Below are 19,675 nucleotides of genomic sequence, written 5' to 3'. Positions count from 1 at the left end.
AAAAAACAACTTTATAGTTATTTTGTATATATTTTGTATAAAGGAAAAACCTAGTTCCTCCACCATCACCCCATATACTCCTCAGTTAGGTAGTCACAGAAATCCCAGACCTTAATTATATGATGAGAATGAAGGTGTTAAAAATAGCTATAAAATGGATCTATGCCTTGATCCCCTTGTGAAGTGCAGCTGACTTTTTGATTGTAAGCTCCTTGAGGGTAGGGATTGACTTTTTTCTCTTTTTATATCCCTTGTGTTAGCATATGGCAAAGTGCCTGGCATTAGTAGACAATTGATCAATGTTTGTTGATTGATTAATTGGCTTGAGAAAGGAACAATATTTACTTAGTTGTTGTTTTCAGTCATTTAAGTCATGGGCAACACTTGATGACCCCATTTGGGATTTCTTGGCAAAGACACTAGAGTGGTTTGCCATTTCCTTCTCCAGCTCATTTGACAAATGGGGAAAATAAGGCACACCCAGCTAGGATGCATCTGATGCCAGATTTGAATTCTGGAAGATGAGTCTTCCTGACTCTAGGTCCAGTGCTCTTTGAACTAGGGCGCCACCTAGCTGCCTTGAGGAGCAAACAAACCAGCTGTGCCTCTGGAAGCTTTAAATCATTAAGCTCTGGATGAATTTTGGCAGCCAGTGGGGAGTTCCAAGCCAGAAGCACTGTGCCAAGCATCATGCTAAATCCTAGAGATACAAAGAAAAGCAAAAGACAGTCCTTGATCCTGAGGAGCTCATTGTCATTTGGAAGAAATGACATGAAAACAACCTACAAATGATAGATGGGATAAATTAGTGCTAATCACCAGAGGGATGGCATCAGTATTAATTACGGCTGATTAGAAAAGGTTTCCTGTAGAAAGTAAGACCTTGAGACTTGGAGAAAGTCAGAAAAGACAGGAGGCAGAAATGAGGGGAAATGCATGGAGGGGAGAGCCAACAAAAATGCCTGGAAATGGGTTGTCTTCTTCAAGGAACAGCAAGGAGGCCAGTGCCATTGGATCACATAGTGTCAAGAGTTTGGAGTTGCCTTTGTTTCATATTTTCCTCTTTGCCATTGCTCTCTAATTGCAGGCCCACATCTCCATTTGATGTTCTCTATATTTTCAGGAGAATGCATCCAAGGTTTATGGAGGGAATGTTTTATAACTATTCTTCTGGCTGTGCCTTTGATAACTCCAATGTGATGAAGTACATGTAAAGAGCTTTGCAAATCTTAAAAGCACTATATAAGTGTCATTCTTATTGTAAAGAGACACACTGGTGGGGGCTCATGAACCATCATGTTAGGAGTGAAGTTCTACAAAGTTATCCAGGAGTGTGCTGGTAAATAGGTACATTTTTAAAACCCTTACCTTCCATCTGAGAATCAGTACTATGTATCAGTTCCAAGGAAGAATAGCACTAAGGGATAGACAATAGGGTCACACAGCTAGGAAGTGTCTGAGGCCACATTCGAACTCAGGACTTCAAATTCTGCAGTCTTTCCATTGCACCATACTATTTGATTCATTATTTTTTTAATTCTTACTTTTTTTTAGTTAATATTGACTAACTTTGATTTATTTCATTTTGACTATAGAATTAAGTCCCCCTTTCTTTTTTCTTTTTTTAATTGAAAAATTTTATTTAATTAATTGATTTAGAATATTTTCCCATGTTTACATGATTCATGTTCTTTCCCTCCCATCCTCCTCCCCTCTCCCCCGTAGCCAACAAATAATTCCACTGGGTTTTACATATTTCATTGATCAAGACCTATTTCCATATTATTAATATTCGCATTACTTACCTTCTGACTTATAAATTCCAAGGCATAAAAGTGGCAAGGGCTAGGCAACAGAGGTTAAGTGACTTGTCCAGGGTCACACAACTAGGAAATATCTGAGACAAAACTTAACTTCCCATCTCCAGGTCCCAATCTCATTCCACTGAGCCACCTAGCTGTCCCTTTTTCCATTTCTTTTGTACTTCCTTCTCTGTAATACTAATCTTGACTTGAGAGGGTTGTTGGCTGAGATTGCCTTCATCCTCTCAGCACAGGAGTAATGGATTATAGGCATAGGATGAAGCCCACTTTGGTAGACATGGCCGAGGTGTTGGTTGGCTTTGTTTAATGATATTGTTGTTCAGTTGTTTCATTTGTGTCTGACTCTCTATGACCCCATTTGGGATTTTCTTGGCAAAGATACTAGAGAGGTTTGCCATTTTCTTCTCCAGCTCATTTGACATGAGATGAGGAAACTGAGGCAAATAGGGTTAAGTAACATGCTCAGAGTCATATAGTTAGGAAGTATCTGGAGCTGGATCTGAACTCAGGTCTTTCTAACTCCTAGCCCGGCTTTCTATTCCCTGAGCCATCTAGTTGCCCCTCACATATATATTTTTGTGGGGATTGTCAAAGTCTTTCCTTAGTTGATGCTGGACAATGATCCCAATACATGCTGCATTTCCTTCTCTCAGGCCGGCACTCCTGGCAAGTGCTGAAAACTTCACGGTGCTCATAAAGAACAGCATTCACTTCCCAAGCCACAACTATAGCACGTAAGTTATTTTTCATTCACTCGTTTCCCAGGCCACAGCTATAGTATGTGATTTCTTTTTCTTCTTCACTCATTTCCTGGATCCCCAACACCAATAGATACATGCACCCAATTCCTAGCTCTGTGCTAAATAGGTGTGCAACTTGTCTCTCTTTTTTTAATCCTTACCTTCTGTCTTAGTATTAATTCTAAAACAAAAGAGTGGTAAGGGCTGGGGAATTGGGGTGAAATGACTTGCCCAGGGTCACATAGCCAGGAAATTTCAGAGGTCAGATTTGAACATCGGTCCTCCTGACTCCAGTCCTGGAGCTCTATCCACTGTGCTACCCAGCTGCCCCGCAACTTTTCAATAAACATGATTTTATCACTTGTGTTTCACTTTTGCAGAAGAAATATCCTGCCAGGAATGGACATGTACTGTACATTTGACAAGAAACACAAGCCCGACTGTCCAATTTTCCGCCTAGGAGATATCTTACGAGAAACAGGGGCAAATTTTTCATCTGTGGCCATCCATGTAAGTAGAGCCATTTTACTACGAAGAGTGTGTTAATTTGTTTGTCACGGCCGACTCTTTGTGACCCCATTTGGGGTTTTCTTGGCAGAGATACTGGAGTGGTTTGCCATTTCCTTCTCCAGCTCAGAGGTGAAGAAACTGAGGCAAACAGGGTTAAGCAATTTGCCCAGGGTAACCCAACTAGTAAATGTCTGAAGCCAAATTTGAATTCAGGACTTTCAGATTTCAGGTCAGCACTATATCCCTGGTACCACCTAGCTGCCCACTATGAAGAGTGTTTTCCCTGAAATCCTCTTGTGAATTCTGTTCAGAGTTTGAAGGGGAATTGATAGGCAGTAGGGTGAGAATCTCCTCAAGATGCCCAATTACCAGGGTACCATGTCCAGGAGGCCAGACCTCTGTTACTCCTTCTAGATAAATGTAAGCAGTACGCGTTAACTGTAACTGAGTAATGGGCCCTCTCCCAATTTCTGGGAACACACTCCTTCCTCATCTCTCCTTCTTCTCCATCTTCTTCAAAATAGAACTGAAATGCCACCTAATCCCTTCCTAGCATCCATTATCAATACTTGATAGGGATCCTGAAATAATTCAACATACATTCATTCTGTGTATACTGCTGTAGCCTCCTTCCCCACACTTCCAAGGATTACTGAGGTAGTTCCCTGGGAGAAAAGGTGTTGGTAATCACAGCTATGCAGGATTTGGAAAGAAGAGAATATGAGGGGCAGCTAGGCAGCTAGGTAGCTAGAGAGCCAAACCTAGAGTTTGAAGGATCTGGGTTCAAATCCAGCCTCAGACACTTTCTAGAGGTGTGGCCTGGGCAAGTCACTTAATCCCATTTGCCTAGTCCATGCCCTGCTGTCTTAGAGTTGTCACTAGAACGGAAGGTAAGGGCTAAAAAAAAAATTTTTTTTTTGAGAGACTATGAGATCTTGTGACCATACAAAGTTTCAGGGCATTGAGAGGCAGGCAAAGAAAGAACAGAAAATGAATGAGAAGAGATTTCTCCCCTAGGCAGATCAGGCGCCTAGAGAGTTGGATTGGGTGTATCCCACATTGGCTATGAGGATGAACAGCCAAGGGTGTATTCTCTATTCCTCTCCTTCCTCCCCTTCACCTTAGCCAACATGAAGATTTTTTTCCCTTGGAGATTTTTACTCCTTTTATACAGATCTTTCATCTATGTATGATTTTTATTTATTTTTATTGGGGAGGGGGGGGTTGTTAATCTTTATTGGTTTAGACCAGGGGTTCCCAAACTTTTTTGGCCTACTGCCCCCTTTCCAGAAAAAATATTACTTAGCCCCCTGGAAATTCATTTTTTTTTAAATTTTAATAGCAATTAATAGGAAAGATAAATGCACCTGTGGCCATCACCATCCCCCTGGATTGCTGCAGCACCCACCAGGGGGCGGGGGCGCCCACTTTGGGAATTACTGGTTTAGACAAAGACTTTGTTCTCCATTGTTTTTCCAGTCTTTTTTATTTTATTTTATCTTTTAAAAGATTTTCCCATGTTGTCTCGCTCCCCTCTTCCCTTCCCCCTCTTGGAGATGACAAGCAATTTCTTGAGTTATACATGTATTATCATTCCATATTGTTCATTTTTGTAAGAGAGTCATCTTTTAAAACCAAAACTCCAGATCCTATACCCAAATAAACACGTGAAAAATCATGAGTTTTCTTCTTCATCCATTGTTTTGCTGAGTATGACTGTAAGAGTTTCCGAGTATGCTGAAGGAGTCTCTCATGTTGATTTTGTATCTGTTCCATAAATATTTATTCTATATGTGCACGTGTACATATTATGTACGTGGTCAGTTCCCCAATGGAATGTAAGCTTCTCGAGGGCAGGGCTTCTTCCTCCCATCCCTTCGGTTGGTATCTCCAGCCTCTAGCCCAGGGCCTACAACATTGTAGGTGCTGAATAACTGACTACTTGTTGATTGACTGGAAGGAAGGCCTCAGAGTGAAGATATGGTGCAGTCAAGTGCCAGGCGGGATACTAAGAAGGTGAGGTAAAGCCACGGTACCCTCACAGGCCTTCATATAAGCTTCTGTTTCCCTTTTCCAGGGTGGAATTGTGGGCATTGAGATCCACTGGGACTGCAACCTGGACCCCTGGTTCCATTCCTGCAGCCCCAAATATAGTTTCCATCGCCTGGACGACAAGATGACCAAGAAGGCTTTGCGACTGGAGAGTGAATGGCTGGCTTCAGTTTTATCAGGATCTTTCAGGTACATAAAACCTCTCCATGATGAGCCAGGAACCGGCTGAGCCCTCCACGTAGCATTTACCAGATTTATCCTCTAAGGTGGAAACCACCTCAATTCCACGGTCTAATCTCTAGTGAACGTATTCCAAACTGGCCTGATCCATGGCAGATAGATTGACAAAATATATAACTAATGGTCTAGGAGGCACGGGGCATGGATGATGGGGGTGCCGTGGGGGCTCCCTGGTCTCCCCTGGCTGGAGCACCCCTCAGGAAGTGCTGAGCTGATAGCCTGGACACTTCCCAGGAAATGTGCTCAGCTCTGAAGATTTGGCACTTTGGAAAAAATCCAGCCAACCTTGGACAGTTCTTCAGTTTCCCAAACCCCTCCCATGAATGCAGAAAAGATGCTTCATCAATGGAAGAACAAGTGCTCTCTGGGGGTCTCTACCTCCCTGAAAAAAAGGAACAGAGAGAGTTTACCCCTTCTTCTGACTTGTCAAAAGCATGGCCAGGAGGGAGCCACTCACACAGAGAGGAGGAAGGCGAAACGTGCCGAGCCAGCCGTCACCCGCACACACAACACTCGTTACAGAACTGAAATGAACTGAAGAGAATGATTATAATACTGTAACATGTATAATGATGTTGTTAGTGAGTCATTTCAGTCATCTCTCACTCTTCAGGACCCCATTTGGGGTTTCCTTGGTGGAGATACTGGAGTGATTTGCCATTTCCTTCTCCAGCTCATTTGAAAGAGGAGGAAACTGAGGCAAACAGGGTTAGGTAACTTTCCCAGGGTCACATAGGAAGTGTATGACTGACTGACTCTTCCTGACCCCATTTGGGGTTTCCTTGGCAAAGATACTGGAGTAATTTGCCATTTCCTTCTCCAGGTCATTGGATAAATGAGGAAACTGAGGCAAACAGGATTAAGTGACTTGCCCAGGATCACACAGCTAGTGTCTGTAGCCCTACTGAATTCACAAATATGAGTCTTCCTGACCTCAGGTGGGGGGCTCTATCCATTGTGCCATTCAGCTGTCCTATTTGTAATAATACTTGGAGTTTAATACTGGTGGTGGTTTAGTGGATAGAGTTCAGAATTTTGAGTCCTGAAGACCTGAATTCAAATCCAACCTCAGACACTTACCAGCTGTGTGACCCTGAACAAATTATTTAACCCCTTTGTACCTCAGTTTCCTTATATGAAAAATGGGCATAATATTAGCCCTTATCTCATAGGATTGTTATGAGGATCAAATAAATTAATATATGTAAAGTGCTTTGCAAAACTTAAAGCACTATTTAAATGCTGGTTATGGCTATAATGTTTTAAATATCAGCCTCCTAGAAAGTATAATATAATTATAATATACAATTATAACATAGCATAATCTATATAATATATAACATAGCATATAATGTATAATAGCATAGCATATGTTATTATATATATTATGGCATATTATAATATATAAACATCACCATATAATAGATCATGTTATAATATAGAAATATAATTATAATAACATATATAATACAATATTATAAAAACAATTATACTAGATCATATAGAATATAAGCATGATTATATGTCATAACTGTATTATTATAAGTTGCTATTTCACATTTAAATTTTTGTCAGTGAACATTTATAATCTTTTGTATTTTTAAGTTTCTTGTGTAGTAAAGGAAATGGATTGCTGTTCTGCACCTGACCTATCCCGTATATCAAGCACCTTCCACCTTCCTTTTTGGGAAAAGAGAAGGAAATAATCATTTATTCATATAACACCTAGTAGGTGCCAGGCACCATACTAAGTACCTTTACAAATATAATCTCATCTGATCTTTGCAATATCCCTGCAAGATGGGTATTCTTATTATCCCCATTTTACAGGAGAGGAAACTGAGGCCAAGAGAGGTAAAGTGACTCACCCAAGAGACTCATATAGCTAATAAGTGACTGAAGCTGAATTTAAACTCAGGTCTTCCTAGCTGCCCTCCCTTACTCAAGAGTCACACCACAGCTTTCTTTAAATGATTTCCCCCCAGGGCTCCACAGAGAGGATACAAAGAGGCAGAATTTGAGGGGGTGAGAGGAGCCTGATTCCTCTCTGAACTTTACCTATAATCATGGGTCCAGAGCTGACAAGGGCCTAGAACTGGAGAAGAAAATGCAAACCTTCCAGCTCCTTTGGACCCAGCAGCATATTCAAACCTTGTTTCACTGTTCCAATCAGGAGCATGCTGATAAATGATTTTTAGGAAGCATGCTTTTTTAAAAAAAAGTTTACATTCTAACATTAAAATTTTCTCCATCACTCCCTTAAGTCTCAATAATCAACAAAACAAGGGGGCAGCTGGGTAGCTCAGTGGATTGAGAGTCAGGCCTAGAGACAGGAGGTCCTAGGTTCAAACCCGGCCTCAGCCACTTCCCAGCTGTGTGACCCTGGCCAAGTCACTTGACCCCCATTGCCCACCCTTACCAATCTTCCACCTATGAGGCAATACACAGAAGTTAAGGGTTTAAAAAAATAATCAACAAAACAATAAATCAAGCCATCATTTGCAGCATTTGCCAATTTCTGAGGAGTAAATGCTCACCCTGAAATTTTGACAAAGTTGGCTTTAGGCACACCCCTAGAACCAATTTCCTCTATCTTACTTGTCTGTGGTTGACTGGCAATAAGAACAGAGGAGAGACTTCCAGAATGACGATGAACTAAGAATTAAGACAGTGATGCTAAAGGACTCAAATTCCAGTCCTTGGAATGGCAGAAGTGGACCTCATGTCAGGGTCCCACAGGACTGAAACAAGCCTACATGCATAAGTCCAGAAGAGGTATTGGACCTAGGGGTGCTCACTCTCTCCCTTTCCCATTAAGGGCCACCTCTTAGCTCTGAGCCCATGCAGAAAAACTATGTTCCAGAGAGAGGAGATTGGTACCCAAAGGGAGGGAGCAGGCTCTTTTTTCTCAAATTCTCTGGCTTTTTATACTTCCACACTTAGACATGGCTCATATCTAGGATAGCCCCTAAGAGGAATAGAAAGATACTCAATATGTAATGTGGATCAAATGTTTATCTTCTCTAAGAAGTTAGACAACTCTTCCCAGAGTGCAACCAGCATAGACTGATGGACACAGGGACTCAACCTCTCAGACTTACAGGTCTACCTCAGGATCACACAGGAAAAGAAAGAAAAATCAGAGAAAGCAACCAGAGGCCCAGGTTCAAGGCTGTCTGAAAGCCCTTGTTTTAGCAGCCAGGCATGAACAGGGGCCATTTCTGCTGGGATGAAAGAGGCAGCCATTCCCCATTACCTATGGGAAATCCCAGAGAGAGAGCTACCTACCACACATGTTTCAAAGACAAGAAGGCAGAGAGAAAAAAGAAGAGATTCAGAGAGAGGCGAGCTACTTTTCCTTCTAATGCGATGAAGCACCATTCCCCCTGAACCCATCATGGAGGATAGGGGTAGTAGAGATTAAGGGAACACTCTGTCATCATGAAGCTCCAAGTATTTCAGTGAAGTAAATTTCCCCTTTTTTTCTCATTAAAGTAGGTCAGGACACTCCCAAAGAGCAATCAGCTTTTTCCAAAGAATTGTGGGATTGTTGTTGTTTAGTTATCTCAGTCCTTTTCGGTACTCAGTCACCTCAGTAACTTTTTATGAGCCCTTTTGAGGTTTTTTTGGCTAAGATACTGTAGTTGTTTGCCATTTCCTCTTGCAAATCTTCATTATTTCCTGTTATATTATTTCTCTTATTTTGCCAGCTAGTCAACAAAGACTTTAAGATCAGGGACCATAAAAACAGTAGACTGGAAGCCAAGAGACTTTGATAGAACATAAGATCCTTGAAGGCAGGGATTATTTCATTCATCATATTGGTATCCCCAATGCTTACTGAAGTGTCTGACTCATATTCGGCATTTAATAAATGTTTGTTGGTTGATTTTTGGGTCCCCAGGCCCTAGCACAGTGCCTGGCGCATAGCAGGTGCTTAATGAATACCTTTTGGCTGATTAATTTCTTGGTTACTAGTCCTATTTCTGCTGCTAATTCACTCAGTTCTCTTGAAAAAGCCTCTTCCTCTATTGGCATCTCAGGCTCCTCAACTGTAAAATTGTTGCCAGCAAGCCCCTTTACCTCTGTCTGCCTCAGTTTCCTCCCTTTTAAAATAGGGATAATAATTGCATCCACCCCCCAAGGTTAGAATTAGCAAGTCCTTTCACAACTGTCTGCTTCAGTTTCTTCCTCTGTAAATGAAGAAAATAATACTTACCTCTCATGTAAAACCTCAAAGTTATAGAGAAAGGTGAACTCTTCTACCTTGAAGACTATTTTTTAATCTCTTTTGATCTTCACCAACAGTCCTGTGAGGTAGACACTATTATCCCCTAGTTCATAGATGAGGCAGGTAGGTGGAGCCACACATAGAGTCCCATACCTAGAGTCAGTAAGATTCATCTTCCTGAGTTCAAATTTAGCCTCAGACACTTATCAGGGTGACTCTAGACAAATCACTTCACCTGCTTGCCTCAGTTTCCTTATTTATAAAATGGCCCAGAGAAGGAAATGGCAAACTTAACTTTATGATCCTGGGCAAGTCACTTCACCCTGCTTGCCTCAGTTTCTTTATCTATAAAATGAGCAAACCACTCCAAATGGATTCACAGAGTGTCAGTCATAACTAAAAAGATTGAACAGCAACAATATCCAGGCACTGCACTGAGTCCTGAGGATACAAATACAAGCAAAAAGAAAAGACAGCTCTTCCTTACATTCTAATAGAGGAAAACAACATATCAAAGGAAGGTGTAGAGAGGCAGACATAGTGTCTGGAGGATGAAACATACTTCGTCTGGGACCTTCCTCAAAATGGGAATTCTGGGAGGAACTCACCAATGAAAGAAGGGGTCTCATAAGAGAGGAGGGAGAAGGCAGCTGAAGCATGAATTCAAATCCCTTAGATAATTACTAGCTGTGTGATCCTGGGCAAGTCACTTAATCCTGTTTGCCTCTGTTTCCTCATCTATAAAAAGAGGAGAGCTCTAAGGTCTCTTCCAGCTCCAAATTGCTCAATCAGATCCAGATTTTCCATACTATAAGCCATAAAGTCCAACTCCTTTGCAAATCTAAGTGTGATCTAGCCCCATCGCCCAAATCCATCAGATTCAAGATCCTACTCTTATCCCAACATAAGGAAGGACATTCTCTTCTTTGTTTTTTTATTCTCTCAAAAGCATCATCAGAGGCTTTTAAATTTGAATTCACAGATACGCCAAATACTACAAGGAAGAGGGTATAGAGAAAAGGACTCTCATCAAAGCTTTTGGAATCCGATTTGACATTCTGGTTTTTGGCACAGTAAGTAAGCATTACTCCTCCCAACCCTCAGTCCATCACACTCTCTGCTTATGCATGGAACTTCTCTGAAGAACTCATGTATTTCTGGCTCTCATGCAATTAAATTGGGCGTGAGAAATTATTTTTTTATATACTCTATTAGCTTCTGTATGAGGACCAGTGAGAATTTCCGTATACTTCTGTCTGGGGTCTGGGTCACAGATTCTATCCAGTATCTCTGTTTTCTAGCATTTCCATTGTTCTTGGGAATCCCCAGGAATGTGCTCCTTCCCCAAGATTCTGGCTAAAAGGAAGGTTTTAGAATGAATCTTTCTGCTATGTGACAATCACCAGTCCATCAGAGGGGGTAGGGCAGGGTAGATAGTTAGATGAACAACTTCTTAACTCGCTATCCACCAATTAGAGATGTCTTGGGATGTTCAAGGGAGGGGCTGAATAAAGAGCTCCTAAAATTCCATTTATTGAGTTGCCTGACCAAGATTCATAGTCTCTGGTCATTTGAGTGGGCTGCTGACCTGTGTGTCACTTTATCCATTATGATGCTGGCCTAGCCAATAAACTGGTAAAATCAACAAGCTGATATTCTGACCCCAAAATCAGTCTCTCAAGATAATTATAATTGTAAGTAGGAAAAAAATAACCTTCTGCTTTATAATATATATAATTTTATATATTTATATTTATTTGTAAGTTATTTTTATAATTTTGTATATAATATATAATTTTGTAGTATAAATAATTTACAAATTATAAAATATATGATATGAAACATGTAAGTTATATATTATAAATTTATTTATATATAACAATATAATAATTATAGGGAAGATGACAAGGAAATGCTAACATTTGAATGCTTGTTTATTTACACATTTGTTTATCTCTTTATTTGTCTATTATTCATTCATTTTTGCTGTTTATTAATTCATTCATTAGTTTGTTTCTTTGTTTGTTTCATTTAAGATTGGGTCTTTTCATCTCTCCAGGGATGGAAATACAGCAGCTTCTTCCAGGGCCAATTCCAATCCTGATAGGCACAGCAGCTTTAACTTGCTCTGTTTTCCCTAGCTGGGCTGGTTTGCTGCCTCCTTGGGCACCATATTGATGTCAGGTTTAGTGTGGACATTCCATTGGCTTTGGCCCTACTGAAGCTCAGGACTCCCAAACTCAAGTGATCCATCAATCAACTTCCACACCAGCAGGGACCAGGCTACATGCTACATGCCCAGTATTTGAATTTGAATTTGAAATGCCTGAATTTAAGAAAATTCTGCTAGTTGTTAAGTTTGACCATTTATCATAAACATCAAATAATAATATAATGATGAGAACAATGTTCATGCAAGGTAGTATGGCAGAGTAGCTAAAAGAGTTGACTTTGGATTCAGAGATCTAGTTTCCAGGCCTTCCTCTGACCCATCCTGGCCAGTGCCTCCACCAGGCTCCTTTCTGAGACTGTGAGGTACAGAGAAGGTTCTCTCAGCATAGATAAAGGGAATTCTTTCATCCAAGAGTTCCCTGTATCACAGGAGTAGCCTATTTTAACTCCTTCACAAAGTGATTATATGGCCTACAAAATATTTTGTTTAAAAAAAAACCCTTATATTTCATCTTAGATCAATACTGAGTATTGGTTCCAAGGCAGAAGAGTAGTAAGGGCTAAGCAATAGAGATTAAGTGACTTGCCCAAAGTCACACAGTTAGGAGTGTCTGAGACCAGATTTGAACTGAGGAGTTCCTGTCTCTAGGCATGACTCTTAATTCACTGAGCCACCTAGCTGCCCCCTGCAAAGTATTATTTAACAATAACTCCAAGAAGCTGAAATTGCAATATTATTTTTTCCATTTTAGAGATAAGAAAACTGAGACTCACACCTGACACCCAAAGCAAGAACCAATTACACCAGGGCAGCTAGGTGACTCAGTGAATAAAGAGCCCAGAGAAAGGAGGTCCTAGGTTCAAATCTGGCCTCAGACACTTCCTGGCTATGTGACCCTAGACAAGTCACTTGACCCCATTTGCCTAGCCCATACCCTTCTGTCTTAGAATTGTATAGAGGGCAGCCTCAATGGATTGAGAGCCAAGTCTAAAGACGAGAGGTCCTAGGTTCAAATCTGGCCTCAGATACTTCCTAGCTGTATGACCCTGGGCAAGTCATTTGACCCCCATTGTCTAGCCCTTACCATTCTTCTGCCTTAGAACAAATATATAGTATTGATTCTAGGTTGGAAGGTAGGGTTTATCCCCATTGTAAAAAAAAAAAATGGACATAAGATATGGGCTTAAAAAAAAAAAGAACCAATTATACCTGGATTTAGGTAGCAGGATAACAAAGACATATAGATAGGAATTGTGCCATCCTTGCTAACTGGTCCCAGCAAAGACAATCTTGCAAATCCAGGGTGGGATAGTTTGTGCAAACTAAAAGAAAATTGATTCAGTGCTAGCCTCTCCTTCAATTGCTTGGCTACAATCAGAGTTTCCAGTAGGACCAAATTGATCCATGCTAGATCATGGGAACAAGGCATATGCAAATGAAACCCTGGAACCCTTTGAATCACTCTCACCCTGTCTGTCAACTTGGCCTTATTGTGCCAATTCCCAGGAGCGGGCTAATGGCTCTGTCAATTTCTGCCATCCACTGGGTGTTCCCCATGACAATCCATCAAGGGTAATGGCTATGTTTGGGTCTGGGAGCTTCCATCCTGAATTTTAAATAACCTTTTCCACTTTATTTAAGGGAGGAAAATTTGACATCATCCAGCTGATCATGTACATTGGCTCCTCTCTGTCCTACTTTGGTCTGGTGAGCAATTTTATTTTCCACACTTCTGAAACCTTTTTGGTTCAAGAAGAATTCTAATCTTTCCTTTTTTATTCCTTTTTTCCCTAGGCCACGGTGTTTATTGACTTTCTTATTCAGATGTACACAAAGAACTGCTGTGGATCCTGGTTTTATCCCTGTTGTAAGATCTGTGAGCCCTGTTCTGTCAATGAATACTATTACCAAAAGAAGTATGAGACCATTGTGGAGCCAAAATCGGTAAGGCCCACCATCTTCTTCAGCCAGGGCACTGATGTAATTAAAATTTGGGGAAAAAAAAAAAAAGGTAGTACCCAGAGGCTCATAAATCTATATCTAGAAGTGACCTCAGAGATCATCTAGTCCAAACCCTTTATTCTACAGATGAGAAAACTGAGGGTGAGGGAAGTTAAGTACTTTGGGGAAGGTTACAAAGGCGGTAAATAGCAGAGGGATTTTAACTCATAAAGGCCATCAGAGTCCATGGTTCAATCTCAAATGAATTATTCTTTTTTTTTAAACCCTTACTTTGTCTTAAAATTGATATTGTTTTCAAGGCAGAAGTGCAGTAAAGGGCTAGGCAGTTGGGGTTAAGTGACTTGCATAGGGTCATAGGGTCACATAGCTAGAAAGTAGCTGAGGTCACATTTGAACCCAAGTCCTCTCAACTCCAAGCCTGGTGATCTATCCATTGGACTGCCCATCTGCTCTCTTTTCTCTCTCTCTCTCTTTCTCTTTCTCTCTCTCTCTCTCTCTCTCTCTCTCTCTCTCTCTCTCTCTCTCTCTCTCTCTCTCTCTCTCTCTCTCTCTCTCTTTTTAAAAAAATACCAAACACTTTCTGTCTTAGAATAGATACTAAGTACTGGTTCCAAGGAAGAAGAGCAATAAGAACTAGGCATTCACAGCTGGGAAGTTTCTGGGAACAGGTTTGAACCCAGGATCTTCCTTCTCTAGGACTGATTCTCTATCTACTGAACCACTTAGCTACCCCCTAATATCTACTATTGAACTTCACTCTTCTTCACTCACAGACTACTTTCCTAAACCTGTCCAGCAGTCTGATTAGACTATGCCATTGTTTATAAGGTATTGTTCAGTCATGTCCAACTTTCTATGACCCTATTTGGATTTTTTTTTGAGAGAGCTACTGGAGTGGTTTGCCATTTCCTTCTCCAGCTCTTTTGATAGATGAGGAAACTGAGGCCAACCGGGTTAAGTGACTTACCCAAGGTCATCAAGCTAATAAGTGTCTAAGGTCAGATTTGAGCTCATGAAGATGAGCTCTATCCACTGTGCCATCTAGCTACCCTGTTTAGAAGGTGGTTACAAACAAAAATGGGAAACAGAAGGACAAGAAAAACAAGCCTCACAATTTGGCCAAGAAGGGAGCTCTTGGGCCAGGGAACCAGCCACTTGGATTGCAAAACAGCAGCCAAAGAATTCAGCCATTTTTCTTTAGTCTTCACTGTACATAATGATGAGATCACAACCATTAAATACTTGCTAAGCACTGACACTGATCAACTCATCACCATTATTAATTAAATTCTTATTATCAGCAATTAAATCATTATTAACACCAAATGCACCACTTCCATTATCCACAATTACATTATCATTATCTTTAACACATACAATTTCATCAATATTCACTTTATTCCCATTACCTTGATTAATTACTTCTGAATTTCAGGCACACCTTCATAATGAAGCTGTCCCTCCATTCAGGTTACCATGATTACCATTTCCCTGGACAATGTGGCTATATTTCAGTCTTTCTCCGGCCTTTGTATAATCTTGCATTGTTGCCATGTTTGGAGCTTTCTGAGATGGACTCCATGGTGGTTGGGGACAAATTGTAACTGATCCTGGGAGACCTCAGAGGAAGTGGAGTTTGTACCCTGATTTCCTGATATCCGGAAGGAGGATTTTGCCTGTGGGAGATTAGGTAGACTATAAAATCTAACCTGAGTTGCTGGTCAGCTCAGGTTGGTTTAGCTCCCTGACTTACCTAATTGAAGGAGTACTGGCTGAAGACCTGGGAAAGCTGTACCATTGCTGGAGTATGTCAGGACTCTGCTATGAGGATACCCACTTCAGTCCTGCTATTCTTTGGGCTCTGTCTTGCTTTGGATCTCAGTTCAGTGTAGATAAGTCCCTTACCTGACCCTGTGGTTTGCCCATTGACTGGTAGAATAGAAACCCCTTCTTCCTTCTTTAGACTATAGTTTCCTTAAATTAAACTTGTTAATAAGCCCTCTTGTCATTTACTTGCTGGTTTCACAGACTCCCTATTTAAGTGGAGCAGGGTGACAGTGAAGGCCTAACTGTCACTTTTGTCAACTGTCATTTCCAAATAGCTAAACCCAGTTTCCCTAACTTGTTTGGTCCCAGACTATTGTCCATTCCTGCCTCCTACTCACCCTTCTTAACTCAGATAAATATTTAATTAAACTCCTAGGTTTTTCCCCATAAGATAGTCAAAGGATCTGGGCTCCATTTCAGACTTACTGATGGACTTGGGAATTGAACTGATGCACATAATGAATGCTCCTGGTGGGTCTCGATATCTTGGGAGATAAAACAGGGGTAATACTTGCCTTGGGACAATGACTAAAAAAGTGATTTCTCATGGAAGGAAAATCACAGGATTAAGAGACTTCATCTAATCTATCACCCCCTTTTTAATTAATCAATTAATTCACAAGTATTTATAAAGCACCTACTCTGTGCTAGGCACTGGTGCTAAGTACTGGAGGCATGTGAGGCCTGGAGAGGGAAGGTTACTTGCCGAAGGTCACAAGCTAATAGGTGGCAAAGATGTGATTCATACTAAGATCTTCAGGCCCTAGACCCGTGGTAACAAACCTATGGCACATGTGCCAGAGGGGGCACTTAGGTCTCTCTGTGGGCATGCCTGCCATTGCCCCAGCACAGTTCACCAGAGTTTGTTACTAGAAAATCAGAGGGATGAGGGACCAGGATGCTCCCCTCCCCCTCTCCATGTACACCTGAGGACATTTCTTAAATCACTTGCCCCCCTAAAAGGTTCACCATCACTACCCTGGACCCAATGCTCTTTTCACTGTCCCATTCTGCTAGATGACCTCAATCTGATAAGTCTTCATAATTACTAATTGGCTGTTTTTTTCTTCCTTTTTTTTTACTCTAGTCAGTAAAGTATGTTTCCTTTGTGGATGAGCCAAACATTAGGATGGTGGACCAAGAGTCACTAAGCAGCAGTTTACAATATACGGAGGGTAAAGAAATTCCAGTAAGTGAAACTATTTAAGTTTATGGATGTGTTTGTGTATCTGTATGTTTTCTTTGCTGAGAATCAATCAAATGAACAATAGATATTTATTAGGAGCCTACTATATGACTGGTACTCTGTCAGGCATTGGAGATGAACACAATAAAAGAAGCATGAATTGATTGTGCCCACTCAAATGATTAAGGGATACACCCCAGCCCCCATCAACAGCTAAGAATGAAAAAGAGGGAGAAAAAAAAATCAGTTCAGCAAAAACTGAATAATATATTGGAAAAGGCTCAGTCGATTGAGCTGGGCCTAGAGACAGGAGATCCTGAGTTTAAATCTGGCCTCAAATACTTCCTAGCTAAGTGACCCTGGGCAAGTCACTTAACCCCCACTGCCTAGCCCTTACTGCTCTTCTGCCTTGGAACCAATACACAGTATTGATTCTAAGACAAAAGATAAGGGTGTTGTTTTTTTTTTTTTAAATGGGGAAACCCTGTCTTTTTTTTTTTTGCCTCCAGAATCTAACAAGGTACCTTGAATTTAATAAATGTTTGTCTAATTGACTGAAATTGAATTATGTCTGTAAGGAGGCAGGTAAGGAATTCAGATCCCTTATCTCTTAGCTAAATACAAATGGAAAAACTCACTTCCTATGTAGTTGGATGGCAACAAGTCATTTTGGATGAGTCTGAGACTTTGTGTTTTACAGAGACCTCAAAGGGATTTCATAGACTTGATCAAGCTGTTCCCACCACCACACTCTGATACCAGTCCCAGTCCTACACAACCAGAAGAAATGCAGCTCCTTAGAGAAAAGCCAAGACTTCCTTCCCAGGAAAGGCCTGAGTGGTGCTGCTGTGGACACTGCCACCCATCTCAGCTCCCAGAAAGTAGCAAGTACCTGGAGGAGCTCTGCTGCCGCAGGAAGGGGGGTCCCTGCATCACTACCTCAGCCCTATTTGGGGAGCTGATCCTCTCCAGGGCCACACTGCGCTTCATCTTGCTCTACCAAGAGCCCCTGCTGGAGATGGATGCTGATTCCCTGAATAACCAGCTCCGGCGCTGTGCCTACGAGCGCTACATCGACTGGCGCTTTGGTTCTGAGATCATGGACAACCTCGCCATCTTGCCCAGCTGCTGCCGGTGGAAGATCCGAGAGCACTTTCCCAAGCAGAATGGGTTGTACACTGGCTTCAGGAATTCTAAAAGACACATCTGGAAAGGCAGAGCTAGCCTTCGTTCTTCTGATGATTCGCCCATCTAACCGTCTATGTAAAGATCTGACAAGCTTCTAAATGATGAAACATCCTTTCCCAATGTGAAGCTCTGTATATATCAAGATGTATAACATCCAGTAGGAAAAACAGGAGACTGAGATCTAAGAGACCTTGCTTCTAGTTCTCATTCTGATAGTTTGGTAGTTAGTTATTTGACCCTTAGCAAACTCCTTAGCCTCTGTAATTCAATTTCTATATCTATAAAACAAGAAAAAAAATACCTGCCCAGCCTATCAGTTTGGGTTATCTTCTTTAGTCCCTTGTCTACCCTTGTATGCTAGGTGGTGCAGTGAATAGAGTTCTGGACCTGAGTCCGGAAAGACCAACATTTAAATCTCCCCTCATATACTTTTCCTAGCCATGTGAACCTAAGCAAGTCACTTAACCACTGTCTGCCTCAGTTTACTTTTCTGTAAAATGTAAAATAATAGCCACCTTGTAAAGATTTTTTAAAATCTTGATATAGTGGGGGCAGCTGGGTAGCTCAGTGGATTGAGAGCCAGGCCTAGAGATGGGAGGTCCTAGGTTCAAATCCGGCCTCAGACACTTCCCAGCTGTGTGACCCTGGGCAAGTCATTTGACCCCCATTGCCCACCCTTACCACTCTTCTACCTAGGAGCCAATACACAGAAGTTAAGGGTTTAAAAAAAAAATCTTGATATACTATGTAAATGCTGGCTGTTTTTGCTATTATCTGTCTTTTTTAAGATCCTGCAATATATGAAACCCTAAATAAAAACTGTGAGTGAAAGTCAGATTTCTTGGTGCTTCTAAAAAAAGTACTACACTAGGGGCAGCTGGGTGGTACAGTAGTAGATAGGGCACCAGGCCTGGAGGATCTGGCCTCAAATCTAGCCTCAGATACTTCCTAGTTGTGTGACCCTGGCAAGTTGCTTAATCCCATCTGCCTGTTCAAAAAAAATGTACCACACTTGACAGTTTAGATGCTAGCCTGAGAGAGTGAAGGGTTAAAGAATTCAGGCTATATAAAAACATAATAGTGCCCTTTCTTTGTTATTTGCTAACCCCAGCCCTGAAACCAGAGAGAGAAGAAAGGTCCCACTGACCCCAAACCAAGGCCATGAGGACAGGCCCCTGCTTCCCTAGGATGGATAATACACTTACAAGGCTATCCATGAGGTCATCCAAAGCCACATGCCCCATCCCCATCAGTTATAGTGCTCAGCGACTTCAAAATTTGATTTTAGAGCAGTAGCAGCAATTTATTTCTCATCTCTCCACCATTGCTTCTGATAGAATCCCTGGGAGCTAAAAAAAACTGATGGAGTGTCATTTATTCATGACATAATTGGACTTATTATATATCATGCAAAAGCTTAGAAGCTGGTTTTTGCTGCTGTGTCTCACAATGGATCTATAGATGCTAGAGCTTGCTTGTTGCAGATGCTGAATAAAAGACAACTTACAAGCCCAAATCAAGATCCATTCTTTCTTCTATATGCATGTGAAAAATGAAGTGTTTGTTGTATTCTTTCTTTGATTCATTTCTGATAGAAGGTACTGATGGTTATAAAATATTCTTTAATAAATCTCTTTTGGAAGTGTAAGTTTTATACATAAGCTGTCGTTTATTTCTCTGGTGTAGCCAATGGTTTTCCATGCAATTACTCATTTGGAAAGCATTTACTACTCAATAGTGGGG

General features: G+C 41.1%; 1 protein-coding gene across 1 annotated transcript in view; it reads left to right on the top strand.

The window, feature by feature from the left end:
* The window catches only part of P2RX7 (purinergic receptor P2X 7), a 43,298-nt gene extending 25,299 nt beyond the window's left edge, over positions 1-17,999 (top strand). The window contains exons 6-13 of the mRNA XM_044658776.1: positions 2,477-2,557; positions 2,944-3,073; positions 5,151-5,314; positions 10,579-10,669; positions 13,411-13,476; positions 13,564-13,713; positions 16,646-16,747; positions 17,445-17,999. Coding sequence (XP_044514711.1) covers positions 2,477-2,557; positions 2,944-3,073; positions 5,151-5,314; positions 10,579-10,669; positions 13,411-13,476; positions 13,564-13,713; positions 16,646-16,747; positions 17,445-17,999 — 1,339 coding nt within the window. The remainder of the gene's footprint in view (positions 1-2,476; positions 2,558-2,943; positions 3,074-5,150; positions 5,315-10,578; positions 10,670-13,410; positions 13,477-13,563; positions 13,714-16,645; positions 16,748-17,444) is intronic.
* Positions 18,000-19,675: the final 1,676 nt, after the last annotated feature.

The sequence above is a fragment of the Gracilinanus agilis genome, chromosome 1 (assembly GCF_016433145.1).
Source record: "Gracilinanus agilis isolate LMUSP501 chromosome 1, AgileGrace, whole genome shotgun sequence".
In the NCBI taxonomy this organism is placed as follows: Eukaryota; Metazoa; Chordata; class Mammalia; order Didelphimorphia; family Didelphidae; genus Gracilinanus; species Gracilinanus agilis.
This window is presented reverse-complemented; position numbering and strand designations above follow the sequence as displayed.